General features: G+C 41.9%; 1 protein-coding gene across 1 annotated transcript; it reads right to left on the bottom strand.

Moving 5' to 3' along the window:
* Nucleotides 1-10,361: 10,361 nt before the first annotated feature.
* LOC121847580 lies at nt 10,362-13,933 on the bottom strand. The gene is made up of 3 exons (XM_042329342.1): nt 13,804-13,933; nt 11,263-12,354; nt 10,362-10,375 (listed from the first exon to the last, which is right to left on the bottom strand). The coding sequence occupies exons 1-3, from the start codon at nt 13,877-13,879 to the stop codon at nt 10,362-10,364; spliced, it is 1,182 nt and encodes a 393-aa protein (XP_042185276.1). The 5' UTR covers nt 13,880-13,933.
* Nucleotides 13,934-14,040: the final 107 nt, after the last annotated feature.

Genomic DNA, 14,040 nt, shown 5'->3' with positions numbered 1-14,040 from the left:
TTATTTAACCAGGTAGGGCAGTTGAGAACAAGTTCTCATTTACAACTGTGACCTGGCCAAGATAAAGCAAAGCAGTTTGACACAAACAACACAGAGTTACACAAGGGATAAACAAACGTACAGTCAATAACACAATAGAAAAATCTATACAATTTCACGTACGTGAGGAGAGACGGACCAAGGCGCAGCGGAAATTGAGTTCCACATATTTATTTAAAGTGAAACTTGAACAAATAAAACAATAAACTAAAGAAACGTGATGACGTGGTGCACAAACACAAAATATTATCCCACAAACACAGGTGGGAAAAATGCTACCTAAATATGATCCCCAATTAGAGACAGCTATTACCAGCTGCCTCTAATTGGGAATCATACAAATCACCAACATAGAAAAAGAAACTAGAACCCCACATAGAAATTATAAACTAGAATACCCCCAGTCACGCCCTGACCTACTACACCATAGAGAAACAAGGGCTCTCTATGGTCAGGGCATGACATATACAGTGTGTGCAAATGTAGTAAGATTAGGGAGGTAAGGCAATAATCAGGCCATAGTCGTGAAATAATTACTATTTAGCAATTTAACACTGGAGTGATAGATGTGCAGAAGATGAATGTGCAAGTAGAGATACTGGGGTGCAAAGGAGCAAAAAAAGAAATAATATGGGGATAGGGTAGATGGGTGGGCTATTTACAGATGGGCTGTGTACCGGTGCAATGATTGGTAAGCTGCTGTGACAGCTGATGCTCGTTTAACCCCCAATCCGTTTCTGATATCCCAAACATCACATGGTGTGTTCCCTGGAAACAGAGATGGTAGTTTCTATATATTAATACTGAATCAGTGGTGGAAAATACATTATTACCTGTTTCTCTTTAGTTATACCATTATATCCCTCCCTTCCCCATAACTAACATAACAGTGACATATGTCCTTGTAGGTGGCACTAAATTGCTATGACATGACAAACAAAGCCCAGTTCAGTTCTTTATTGACAAAAAAAGATGTCCACAAGATATGACTAATGATGGATAACACAGGTGACATTCAGTGACATTGCGCCTGTTTCCCTCTCATTGACTAGATTGCTCCCACCTGGTCTTGACTAGTCCCGACTGCCTTCCAGTCTCAGTACCAGCCTCTTTAAAATAATCTTTATTGAAGTTTTTCACATTTTTCCATTATAATAGGTTAGATCATATATATATATCCACAAATCAGCTTTCACATCAATAAAAGGGTTCATTTTTAGTCCACATAATAACATGGTGTACATATTTAATAGTGTCCATGGAAGTTTTTGTAGGACATCTGTTTCTTGGAGTCCAGCTTTCTTTAAAAAGTTGTTTTATAGTCAAACATCTTGTCTTCCAAATTATTGTTCACAATGCACATTATTGCTGTCATGTTCTGACCTTAGTTCCTTTATTATGTCTTTGTGTTAGTTTGGTCAGGGCGTGAGTTGGGGTGGGTAGTCTATGTTCTTTTTTCTATGTAGTATTTATGTGTCTGGCCTGGTATGGTTCTCAATCAGAAGCAGGTGTCGTTCGTTGTTTCTGATTGAGAATCACACTTAGGTAGCCTGTTTTCCCCATTTTAGTTGTGAATGTTTTCTGTCTCGTTATTTTGTGTTACTTTTTATTTGATTTTTTACTTTAGTTTATTTAGTAAATATTTTGTTAATTATATTGCTTGAACTGCATTGTTGGTTAAGGGCTTGTAAGTAAGCATTTCACGGTAAGGTCTACACTGTTAGTTAAGGGCTTGTAAGTCAGCATTTCATGGTAAGGTCTACACTGTTGGTTAAGGGCTTGTAAGTAAGCATTTCACTGTAAGGTCTACACTGTTGGTTAAGGGCTTGTAAGTAAGCATTTCACTGTAAGGTCTACACTGTTGGTTAAGGGCTTGTAAGTCAGCATTTCATGGTAAGGTCTACACTGTTGGTTAAGGGCTTGTAAGTCAGCATTTCACGGTAAAGTCTACACTGTTGGTTAAGGGCTTGTAAGTCAGCATTTCACGGTAAAGTCTACACTGGTTAAGGGCTTGTAAGTCAGCATTTCAACAGTAAAGTCTACACTGTTGGTTAAGGGCTTGTAAGTCAGCATTTCACGGTAAGGTCTACACTGTTGGTTAAGGGCTTGTAAGTCAGCATTTCACTGTAAGGTCTACACTGTTGGTTAAGGGCTTGTAAGTCAGCATTTCACTGTAAGGTCTACACTGTTGGTTAAGGGCTTGTAAGTCAGCATTTCACTGTAAGGTCTACACTTATTCAACGCATTTGACAAATACAATTTGTTTTGATTTGATTAGAAGTTTACTTCAATATGATGCTTATTATATCAATATTTGCGTATAAAGGTGTGTCCACCACCGTTTCTTGCAAGATTAATTTTACAGACACAAAAAGATCCAACCATGTCGAATGGCGACTTACAGTCGTGCGTTCAAAGTTTTACGGACAGTATTGGTGGCCCTGTGAATTGTACCCTGGCGGTACAAGCTACCAAAAGTTCCTGTTTCCAACAGGCCTGTCGTTACATTTTTTATCCAATGTACGTTACTCGCATAAACATGTTGAATGAAAACCTGTTTATTGACCTCCATACAAAAATGGCACCTGCTGGAGAAGACACATTTTCACGCATGTGACTAATGTATGTACGTACGGATGGACTGACGAAGACTGATCCACAGTCCCCTCCCGACTTCATCGTTAGGGACAACTATAACATTGATATCATGGAGGGTCAGTCCTTGTATCCATAGCTCTGTCTACTGAAACAGGCGAGGAGGACACATTGATATCATGGAGGGTCAGTCCTTGTATCCATAGCTCTGTCTACTGAAACGGGTGAGGAGGACACTTTGATATCATGGAGGGTCAGTCCTTGTATCCATAGCTCTGTCTACTGAAATGGGTGAGGAGGACACATTGATATCATGGAGGGTCAGTCCTTGTATCCATAGCTCTGTCTACTGAAATGGGTGAGGAGGACACATTGATATCATGGAGGGTCAGTCCTTGTATCCATAGCTCTGTCTACTGAAATGGGCGAGGAGGACACTTTGATATCATGGAGGGTCAGTCCTTGTATCCATAGCTCTGTCTACTGAAACGGGTGAGGAGGACACATTGATATCATGGAGGGTCAGTCATTGTATCCATAGCTCTGTCTACTGAAACGGGTGAGGAGGACACATTGATATCATGGAGGGTCAGTCCTTGTATCCATAGCTCTGTCTACTGAAACGGGTGAGGAGGACACTTTGATATCATGGAGGGTCAGTCCTTGTATCCATAGCTCTGTCTACTGAAATGGGCGAGGAGGACACTTTGATATCATGGAGGGTCAGTCCTTGTATCCATAGCTCTGTCTACTGAAATGGGCGAGGAGGACACATTGATATCATGGAGGGTCAGTCCTTGTATCCATAGCTCTGTCTACTGAAATGGGCGAGGAGGACACTTTGATATCATGGAGGGTCAGTCCTTGTATCCATAGCTCTGTCTACTGAAACGGGTGAGGAGGACACATTGATATCATGGAGGGTCAGTCATTGTATCCATAGCTCTGTCTACTGAAACGGGTGAGGAGGACACATTGATATCATGGAGGGTCAGTCCTTGTATCCATAGCTCTGTCTACTGAAACGGGTGAGGAGGACACTTTGATATCATGGAGGGTCAGTCCTTGTATCCATAGCTCTGTCTACTGAAACGGGTGAGGAGGACACTTTGATATCATGGAGGGTCAGTCCTTGTATCCATAGCTCTGTCTACTGAAACGGGTGAGGAGGACACTTTGATATCATGGAGGGTCAGTCCTTGTATCCATAACTCTGTCTACTGAAACGGGCGAGGAGGACACTTTGTTATTGTTTCAAAGGCTGATTGCTCCTTTAACTTTTCCTACATTTTCGGTTTGAACTCTGTGTACATTTGTGGCGAATTTATTAATTGTGTGTTTCTTTCAAGAAAATGGTGTTTCTTTCTCAAGAAAATATTGTGTGTGTGTGTATGCGTGTGCGTGCGTGTGGTGGGTGGGGGGGGGTTGCAGCATTTCACTGAATGTCTCTTGTCATATCTATCCATCATTAGTCATATCTTGTGGCTATGTTTTTTTGACAATAAAGAGCTGAAATGTTTGTCATGTCATAGTAACTTATGACATGACACATACAAGGACGCATGTCACCGTTATGTTATGTTAGTTATTGGGAAGGGATATAACGGTATAACTGAAGAGAAACAGGTGATGATGCATTTTCCAGCACTGACTCAGCGTTAGTACATAGCAACTACCATCGTCCGTCTGTCCGTCTGTCTGAACTCAGTATCCCTAAACACAAGGAGAAACCACACACTTGAATGACGACGACCGACCATGGATATAAATTGTGGTTTTTCATTTCATGGCGGTGTACACATTTGGAATGAACGACGCGTTTCGCATCTGCTTCGTCAGGTTCTTTCGGAGTGCAAAATGTATTCACGTTCACAGTAACCAACACATAGACTGTAGAGCCACAGCCTTCACTGCTAAACAGGAGAGTAGCAGAATAAAGTCATCCAAATGAAAACTAGTAAGGCAGTATGTAGCCTAGAGGTTAAGAGCTTTGAGCCTGTATAAACCAAAAGGTCCCGGATTCAAATCCCCGAGCTGACTTGGAGAAAAATCTGTCAATGTGCTCTTGAGGAAGGCACTTAACCCTAATTGCTCCTGTAAGTCACTCTGGATAAGAGCATTTGCTAAATGACTAAAATGTAAAGGAGGCAGATAAACTAAATTGACAAAGGAAAAAGATGTTCCCAAGGCGGGTGACCACGGTCCCAAGTAGATGTAATGTAGCGATTACTGGCATAGGAGTAAGACCTAGCCCTGGACATACTGTGTATCGTATTGACTCATTACCTGTGGTTATATGCCATGCCATGCGGGAGAAAACAATGCATACAAAATCCAGAAATGTATTGTGCAATTCATATCTATAGGCTACATTGAGGCTTTTCTTTCATTATTTATATATTTTTTGAAGCGTACCTGAAAGCTGGACATTGACTGTAGGTCTATAACCTCTCACCTTGCCTGTTATGATTTAACTTCTGCAGAATTATGTTTTTCTTGCAAAACTATACACTAAATGTACATTTTAACAGGAGTGTGGAAATATTATTTCTTTCTTTCAGCATATTGAGAGAATGAATGTGTAGTTAGGGACGTTCTGTAAAGGTGTTCTCTTTATCAGCATCATAAAAGCTGATAGTATTTCAACCACATAAATAGCCTATACATCCAAGCCAAACTGATATTTTATCAAAAGCATGTTGGGTCGTTTTAACAACTTTTGATGTCCTTAAAATCGGTCAAACTGATGTCATTTTACAGCTTTTCATCATGAGGTAGGAAAGTATGTGGATATATTGAAGCAACATCTCAAGACATCAGTCAGGAAGTTAAAGCTTGGTCGCAAATGGGTCTTCCAAATGGACAATGACCCCAAGCACATTTCCAAATTTGTGGCAAAATGGCTTAAGGACAACAAAGTCAAGGTATTGGAGTGGCCATCACAAAGCCCTGACCTCAATCCTTTTGAAAATGCGTGGGCAGAACTGAAAAAACATGTGTGAGCAAGGAGGTCTACAAATCTAACTCAGTTACACCAGCTCTGTCAGGAGGAATGGGACAAAATTCACCTAACTTATTGTGGGAAGCTTGTGGAAGGCTACCCAAGACGTTTGACCCAAGTTAAACAATTTAAAGGCAATGCTACCAAATATTAATTGAGTGTATGTAAACTTCTAACCCACTGGGAATGTGATGAAAGAAATAAAAGCTGAAATAAATCATTCTCTCTACTATTATTCTGACATTACACATTCTTAAAATAAAGTGGTGATCCTAACTAACCTAAGACAGGGCATTTTTACTAGGATTAAATGTCAGGAATTGTGAAAAACTGAGTTTAAATGTATTTGGCTAAGGTGTATGTAAACTTCCGACTTCAACTGTGCCTGTCTGTCGTTGCCAGATGAATACTGGACTCCATCATTCTGAGGGAAGGGCTTAGGATCCTATGTTACATTAGTATTTCTGTATAAACATGTGAATCTTGATGTCTGTTGCATAAGAGCACATTGCACTTTTGTATGATTTCAAATCAAATCAAATTGGTCACATACACATGGTTAGCAGATGTTATTGTGAGTGTAGCGAAATGCTTGTGCTTCTAGTTCTGACAGTGCAGCAATATCTAACGTGTAATCTAACAATTCCCCAACAACTACCTAATTCACACAAATCACAAGTCATAATAATAGTAGTAACTCTGATCCCACTCAGTCATAATAATAGTAGTAACTCTGATCCCACTCAGTCATAATAATAGTAGTAACTCTGATCCCACTCAGTCATAATAATAGTAGTAACTCTGATCCCACTCAGTCATAATAATAGTAGTAACTCTGATCCCACTCAGTCATAATAATAGTAGTAACTCTGATCCCACTCAGTCATAATAATAGTAGTAACTCTGATCCCACTCAGTCATAATAATAGTAGTAACTCTGATCCCACTCAGTCATAATAATAGTAGTAACTCTGATCCCACTAAGTCATAATAATAGTAGTAACTCTGATCCCACTCAGTCATAATAGTAGTAACTCTGACCCCACTTTTTTTCTCAAAGCTGACGGAATGTCCTGTGTCCTACTAATATCACTACACTCGTAACAACTTAAGTACTATGAAATTTCTATTCGATCAAATAAACCTCATAGCAAATTTTTAAAACCCATACATTTTTGGACTGACCAAATTCTGCATTCTCATTGACCGACCTCCAAACAAAAAATAATTTATTAATGGATGAAACAGTGAAAAATACGACACCTGAGTTGGGCCTCTCTCTCTTCCTCTTCTTCTCTGCTATGAACCAGAAACAAGGAGCCAGTGAGATGTCTCACTTCCTCTTCCATCTCTGATCTAACTCCAGGTTTGCAACGGGAACGTGTCATGGTTCTGTGATCTATATATGGATCGCAGTGGAATTCAAAACCATCCTCGACCCCGCTATCAGGTCAGCCGTGACTTAACTTTAAACCGATATAGTTGTTTAGAAACAAAACCATCCCGTGCGTAACTATGAGGCAAAACAGACGGGGTTGGTTCCGATTAGTATGTGAACATTTGAAGGAGGCATAAACTAGCTGAAACGAGTCACTTAAGAGTCACTCACTTACGCCCCATATACTACCCTCCACTGCGACCTGTACGCTCTCGTTGGCTGGCCCTCGCTTCATACTCGTCGCCAAACCCACTGGCTCCAGGTCACCTACAAGTCTTTGCTAGGTAAAGCCCTGCCTTATGTCAGCTCACTGGTCAACATAGCAGCACCCACCCATAGCACCCGCTCCAGCAGGTATATCTCACTGGTCACTACCAAAGCCAATTCCTTTCCTTCAAGTTCTCTGCTGCCAATGACTGGAAAGAACTGCAAAAATCACTGAAGCTGGAGACTCATATCTCCCTCACTAACTTTAAGCACAGCTGTTAGAGCAGCTCACAGATCACTAGACCTGTTCATAGCCCATCCAACTACTTCATTCTCATACTGTATTTATTTATCTTGCTCCTTTGCACCCCAGTATCTCTACTTGCACATTCATCTTCTGCACATATATCACTCCAGTGTTTAATTGGTATATTGTAATTACTTCGCCACCATGGACTATTTATTGCCTTTGCCTCCCTTATCTTACCTCATTTGCACACACTGTATATTTACTTTTATTCTACTGTGTTATTGACTGTATGTTTGTTTATTCCATGTGTAACTCTGTGTTGTTGTATGTGTCACACTGCTTTGCTTTATCTTGGCCAGGTTGCAGTTGTAAATGAGAACTTGTTCTCAACTAGCTTACCTGGTTAAATAAAGGTGAAATAAATAAATAAAATAAATAAATAAATTCTCCACATGGCAGTTTCTTGTCATTGTTGGTAGCTATCTGGCCAAGCATAAGTATCGTGACGTTTTCAGCTAACCCATGTATGGAATGGTCAAGTGTGTGAACAATCATTTTAAAAGGTTCATGGTTATCCTTTGCTGTCCACAAGCATTGTTTCTCATAAAAATAAATGGGTCTAGATGTTATTTTATATGAACCATAGATTTGCCCTCGTGTCCTATGAGAATAAAAAGCACTGGATTATAATGACAGGCGCGAACCCTCAACCTTCTGGCCCGTAGCCCCGCGGAAATAGACAGTGCCACAAAGGCATGCTCAAGTGGAAGAGTCAATATCCTCACTTATACACCAGGCTCGCTACAGTATTGAATATGAGTTAGCATAGGATGAGATTCGGTAACAGTAGCCTAGTCACGGCAGCTGTCACGACTTCGGCCGAAGTCAGTCCCTCTCCTTGTTCGGGCGGCATTCGGTGGTCGACGTCACCTGCTTTCTAGCCATTGCCGATCCACTTTTCATTTTCCCATTTGTTTTATCTTTGTTTTCTACACTCCTGGTTTCTATTCCCCAATTACATGTTCATTCAAAAAACATCACCAGAGAGTAAGACTCAGACACAGCGGATCATTAGCTTCTTTTAAAGCTGTGGATTGTTTCAAATCACAAGCATGTTGTTCTATGTGCCTAGTTGGGACCCTGCAATTAACACATTGTTTTATTGTGTTAATTGTTTGCCTTTAAATCTTTTTTTCCCCCATTGCAAATGTCCCCAGTAGTACATTTACCGTTAATCCCCATCATTTGGTTGATTTCATTTATTTTAATGCATGTGTTACAGTCATTTACCGTTCTCATTCTAGGAGTGGAAACATTGTTTGCAGATTTCACAACCTGCTACACTTGTGAGAAACATGTTTAGGTTTATTTCGTATAATCATTTGAGTTTTGTCAATTTTTACATTGAATTTTGAGCCAATATAGAAGTAGGCTAACTGGCCAGCTGCGTGCAGATGTAGGAAAATGGATGTCTGATTTCTGATTGTCATAATTCACCAACACAAATAAGCTGAGCTTCTCAGTAATTGTTTTCTTCACCTCACACTGTAAATCAACTAAGTCCGTTTTTAAAATCCATTGTAAGTGATTATAGTTCCTCACAGTATTTGACAAATCTTTCCAACACTCCCCCTTGATAATCACCAGGCCAAAATGTCATGCTCTGAGGATCCCATATATCAGGTGGAAATTTCATAAAACACCTGAACACATTTCCCTTTGCAAAATCAGCTGTCTCTGTCTCTAGCTCACTGGCAAGGAAACTCTGAGGGCCCTGAGTAGGCTAGTTGATATAATGTTGCAAGTTCGCTACTGACAGCTTCAGGTCGGACCTTCATAAATACAGTCATTCTGCCGGTCCCAGTTGATTGAGTTGATAGGCTACAATGTTGCACTTCACTGGTGTTAACTCAAGTCAAGACAGATAGAAATAGCTCAAGCCAAGACAGACAGAAATAGCTCAAGTCAAGACAGATTTAAAGGGAGGCAGACAGGCAGAGTATAGAGATTAATGCATTGAAAGAACCTGCATTTTCATCTGGATATTTTCTGTTTTTATTTGTTGGTTTACTGCAGGCTATTTTTACTTAGTTGACAATTATAGGCCTATTGCTGCATTGACCTAGGCTATCTCTTAGTTCCATGCGCTCATTTCTTTAGCTGCCAATGGCTCACGGTGAATCAACGTGTCCATATGGCAGAGGCTGGTGCTCTGCCATCAGTGGAGTTTTAACTCTAGGATTTGTATCATTTTAATTCCGATTTGTATTATTAACCACGTGACAATGATTTTGAGAAACGAAAACGTTATTATTGAAATTAAACTGTTCCACGACATTTCACTAAGGAAAATAATAACTGTCAAACAGATTGGTAGAAATGGTAGGATAAATTGTAAGCTTCCCCAAACTTGAAACTCACGCGCTGCCTAGGAATAGACAGTTGTGAACAGAGCGCACATTTCTTTGTACTGCATAATTACAATGGATATGTGTGTGAGAGAGAGATAACGAGAGGGGTGTTGTCACTAAGATTGTGCCATTTAAAACTGAGCACAAATGGACATCTATGCGGTCCATCACAGAGAAAAGCATTCACCTCAAATCAGCACCAGCAGGTGGAAAGCACCAGTCACTGTACTGCTTGCTAGACTAGGGCTGCTGGGCCTACACATACATGTTTGACATGGAAAGGAGATGGCCTGCAAGATGAGGGCGAGAGAATGCCATGTTCCTTATTTTATATAGTTCACATTCCCTTTTCGACAAGTTTAGAATTGTAAACAACAACAACAAAAAATAGTGAATAACTATAGCGAGCACTGCTCCAGATCACTTGATATTCACTTCAAGGGGGCGAGAAGAGAGGGGAGAAAGACAGAGAGGGAGAGAGAGACCCGACTTAACTCAAACTAAACTCTAAACAGCAAAAGCATGTCCGACTCCAAACCCCCACAACTGAATAGATAGGATCATGAGCAAAACATGTGAATGTATATCATTAATGCAACAGAAAATAGTTTTTCAGCGTTTTTTATTGCAACACAAATTATTTCAGATTTACCATCTCACCTTCATCACCCGTACATCCCGCGGCTGTGTTGAATTATTGGTATTTATTTTTTATTTAACTAGTCAAGTCAGTTAAGAACAAAGTCTTATTTACAATGATGCCTACCCCGGCCAAACCCGGGCGAAGCTGGGCCAAATGTGCGCCGCCCTATGGGACTCCCAATCACTTCCGGTTGTGATACAGCCTGAATGCATTACAAAAACATATAATGTACATATGTAACAGGGTTATATTGGTGATTCCCCTTGACACTTTATTGTTAAGCCAATGGGTTTTTTGGTTTTAGAATTCCAGCTAATACTAGCTAGCAACTTACTGTGTCTGGTGGGGGGGTTCGTATATTTTGTACACTGCGTCACGTGCAGAGTTGGATGGTGAGCTGTGCATTGCACGACGTGCAATTTTGTGCTGTTTCTATAAGGTACATTGTTCAAAATATTATATTGTATTTTGTAATTGTTATATTATTTTGTTAACTACATTGCCCAGTGAATAAGCACCAAACCAGCGTGCGTCACATGCAGAGTTGGATGGTGGGCTGTGCATTGCATGACGTGCAATTTTGTGCTGTTTCTATCAGAGTAAAGCTCCATGACTGGTGTTTGAATGTTAAATGACGAGACAGAGGCATTGATGCGAGTAACCAGTCTTGTTCAGTACATGACAACACATCCCTAGAGGCGAATGCCACAGGCTGGCCCTCAACTATTTCAAACTCAAGGGTGTATTTCTGGCCACGTAAAACACACTCTGTCACAAACAGGCCTAAAGAGGTCATGAACTGGCCTGAATACAGTTTCAGCTTGGTGCTACTCTGTGTGAGTTTGTCTCTGGGCGCGAGCCTCCTTTTGTCTTTAAGGCTCATAACGTTGCATGAGGCCCCTGAATCTAGCTGGCATTGCTGTGGTTTATTATTAAGTAGCAGAGTGACAAACCACTTTTGTCCTTTTGCCCTCACTGCCCCTATGCACTCGCTAACATATATATCCTCTGTGCTGCCGTTCCCTTCATCTGTGTTTGTTCCCATGGAGTGCACTTTACCCTCCTTTCTCTTGCTTTTCATGCAGACCCTTGCGAAGTGATTAGCTGTACCACAGGATTTGCATATTTTTCCAGAGGCTGGGCAGTGTTCTTTTCCTCGTCCATGAGAAATGCCACAATATCGGCATGTATTGGGGTTGTCTACTGCAGAGTTGGCTGTAGTATTAGCATTAGCTGTGGTAAAGGGGAATTTCTTTACTGGCTGCCTGAATGTAGCATTGACATTGTCCGTATGTTGCCTTTCTAGCTCCATGGACCTTATCCGTATATCAGTAAGCTCTGCTGCACGGCATGTCTCCACTGCCAAGACCAGCGTCAGGTCACGTTCTCTCAGCAAACGTCTGCGGGTACCCTCATCAGTTATGCCAAGCACAATCGTATCTCTGATCAGTTCATCTCTTAAAGCACCATAGTCACATGTAGCTGCCTTTTCCCTTAACCTAGTGACAAAGCTGTCAATGGACTCCCCGTCCTCCTGTTTGCAACAACCGAAAACATAACGCTCGTAGATGACGTTCTTTGCTGGCGTAAAGTAATGTTCAAGAGCATCAAGAATAGCTATAGCGTTACCTTGCTGAGCTGCTGTTAGGTTCAGGTTGTGTTTGTATACGTGTCGGCATTCAGTTCCCATTATAGTCCTCAAAGTGGCAGCCACTACCTCATCTTCCTTTTCCAGAAGTCCCGTTGCTAGCGCATAGTCCTCCCATTCACCTCTAAATCAAATCAAAATCAAATCAAATTTATTTATATAGCCCTTCGTACATCAGCTGATATCTCAAAGTGCTGTACAGAAACCCAGCCTAAAACCCCAAACAGCAAGCAATGCAGGTGTAGAAGCACGGTGGCTAGGAAAAACTCCCTAGAAAGGCCAAAACCTAGGAAGAAACCTAGAGGAACCAGGCTATGTGGGGTGGCCAGTCCTCTTCTGGCTGTGCCGGGTGGAGATTATAACAGAACATGGCCAAGATGTTCAAATGTTCATAAATGATCAGCATGTTCGAATAATAAGAAGGCAGAACAGTTGAAACTGGAGCAGCAGCACGGCCAGGTGGACTGGGGACAGCAAGGAGTCATCATGTCAGGTAATCCTGGGGCATGGTCCTAGGGCTCAGGTCCTCCGAGAGAGAGAGAGGAGAGAATTAGAGAACGCACACTTAGATTCACACAGGACACCGAATAGGACAGGAGAAGTACTCCTGATATAACAAACTGACCCTAGCCCCCCGACACAAACTACTGCAGCATAAATACTGGAGGCTGAGACAGGAGGGGTCAGGAGACACTGTGGACCCATCCGAGGACACCCCCGGACAGGGCCAAACAGGAAGGATATAACCCCACCCACTTTGCCAAAGCACAGCACCCACACCACTAGAGGGATATCTTCAACCACCAACTTACCATCCTGAGACAGGGCCGAGTATAGCCCACAAAGATCTCTGCCATGGCACAACCCAAGGGGGGGCACCAACCCAGACAGGATGACCACATCAGTGAATAAACCCACTCAGGTGACGCACCCCTTCCAGGGACGGCATGAGAGAGCCCCAGTAAGCCAGTGACTCAGCCCCTGTAATAGGGTTAGAGGCAGAGAATCCCAGTGGAAAGAGGGGAACCGGCCAGGCAGAGACAGCAAGGGTGGTTCGTTGCTCCAGAGCCTTTCCGTTCACCTTCCCACTCCTGGGCCAGACTACACTCAATCATATGACCCACTGAAGAGATGAATCTTCAGTAAAGACTTAAAGGTTGAGACCGAGTTTGCGTCTCTGACATGGGTAGGCAGACCGTTCCATAAAAATGGAACTCTATAGGAGAAAGCCCTGCCTCCAGCTGTTTGCTTAGAAATTCTAGGGACAATTAAGAGGCCTGCATCTTGTGACCGTAGCGTACGTGTAGGTATGTACGGCAGGACCAAATCAGAGAGATAGGTAGGAGCAAGCCCATGTAATGCTTTGTAGGTTAGCAGTAAAACCTTGAAATCAGCCCTTGCTTTGACAGGAAGCCAGTGTAGAGAGGCTAGCACTGGAGTAATATGATCAAATGTTTTGGTTCTAGTCAGGATTCTAGCAGCCGTATTTAGCACCAACTGAAGTTTATTTAGTGCTTTATCCGGGTAGCCGGAAAGTAGAGCATTGCAGTAGTCTAACCTAGAAGTTAGACCTCTAAACGTATCCCAGTTCGTGCTCCAATCCCCGCTGAGCTTCATAACGGCGGGAAGGGGAATGTTCGCTGCCATGTCTAACCGGTGCTAACAACACTGAAGCTAACTACCAAACTCACTCTAGCTTAAGGCCAATTCCGGGCAAAATTTTACACAAATAAGCATTTGTTTGTAAACCAGAGCATGTGACTCTAATTTGCGGAAAGCATGGTTAGTTATCCGACTCTGACACCATG

The sequence above is a fragment of the Oncorhynchus tshawytscha genome, linkage group LG10 (genome assembly GCF_018296145.1).
Source record: "Oncorhynchus tshawytscha isolate Ot180627B linkage group LG10, Otsh_v2.0, whole genome shotgun sequence".
Classification (NCBI taxonomy): Eukaryota; Metazoa; Chordata; class Actinopteri; order Salmoniformes; family Salmonidae; genus Oncorhynchus; species Oncorhynchus tshawytscha.
Note: the sequence above shows the minus strand (reverse complement) of the source record. Positions and strands in the feature narration are given on the sequence as shown.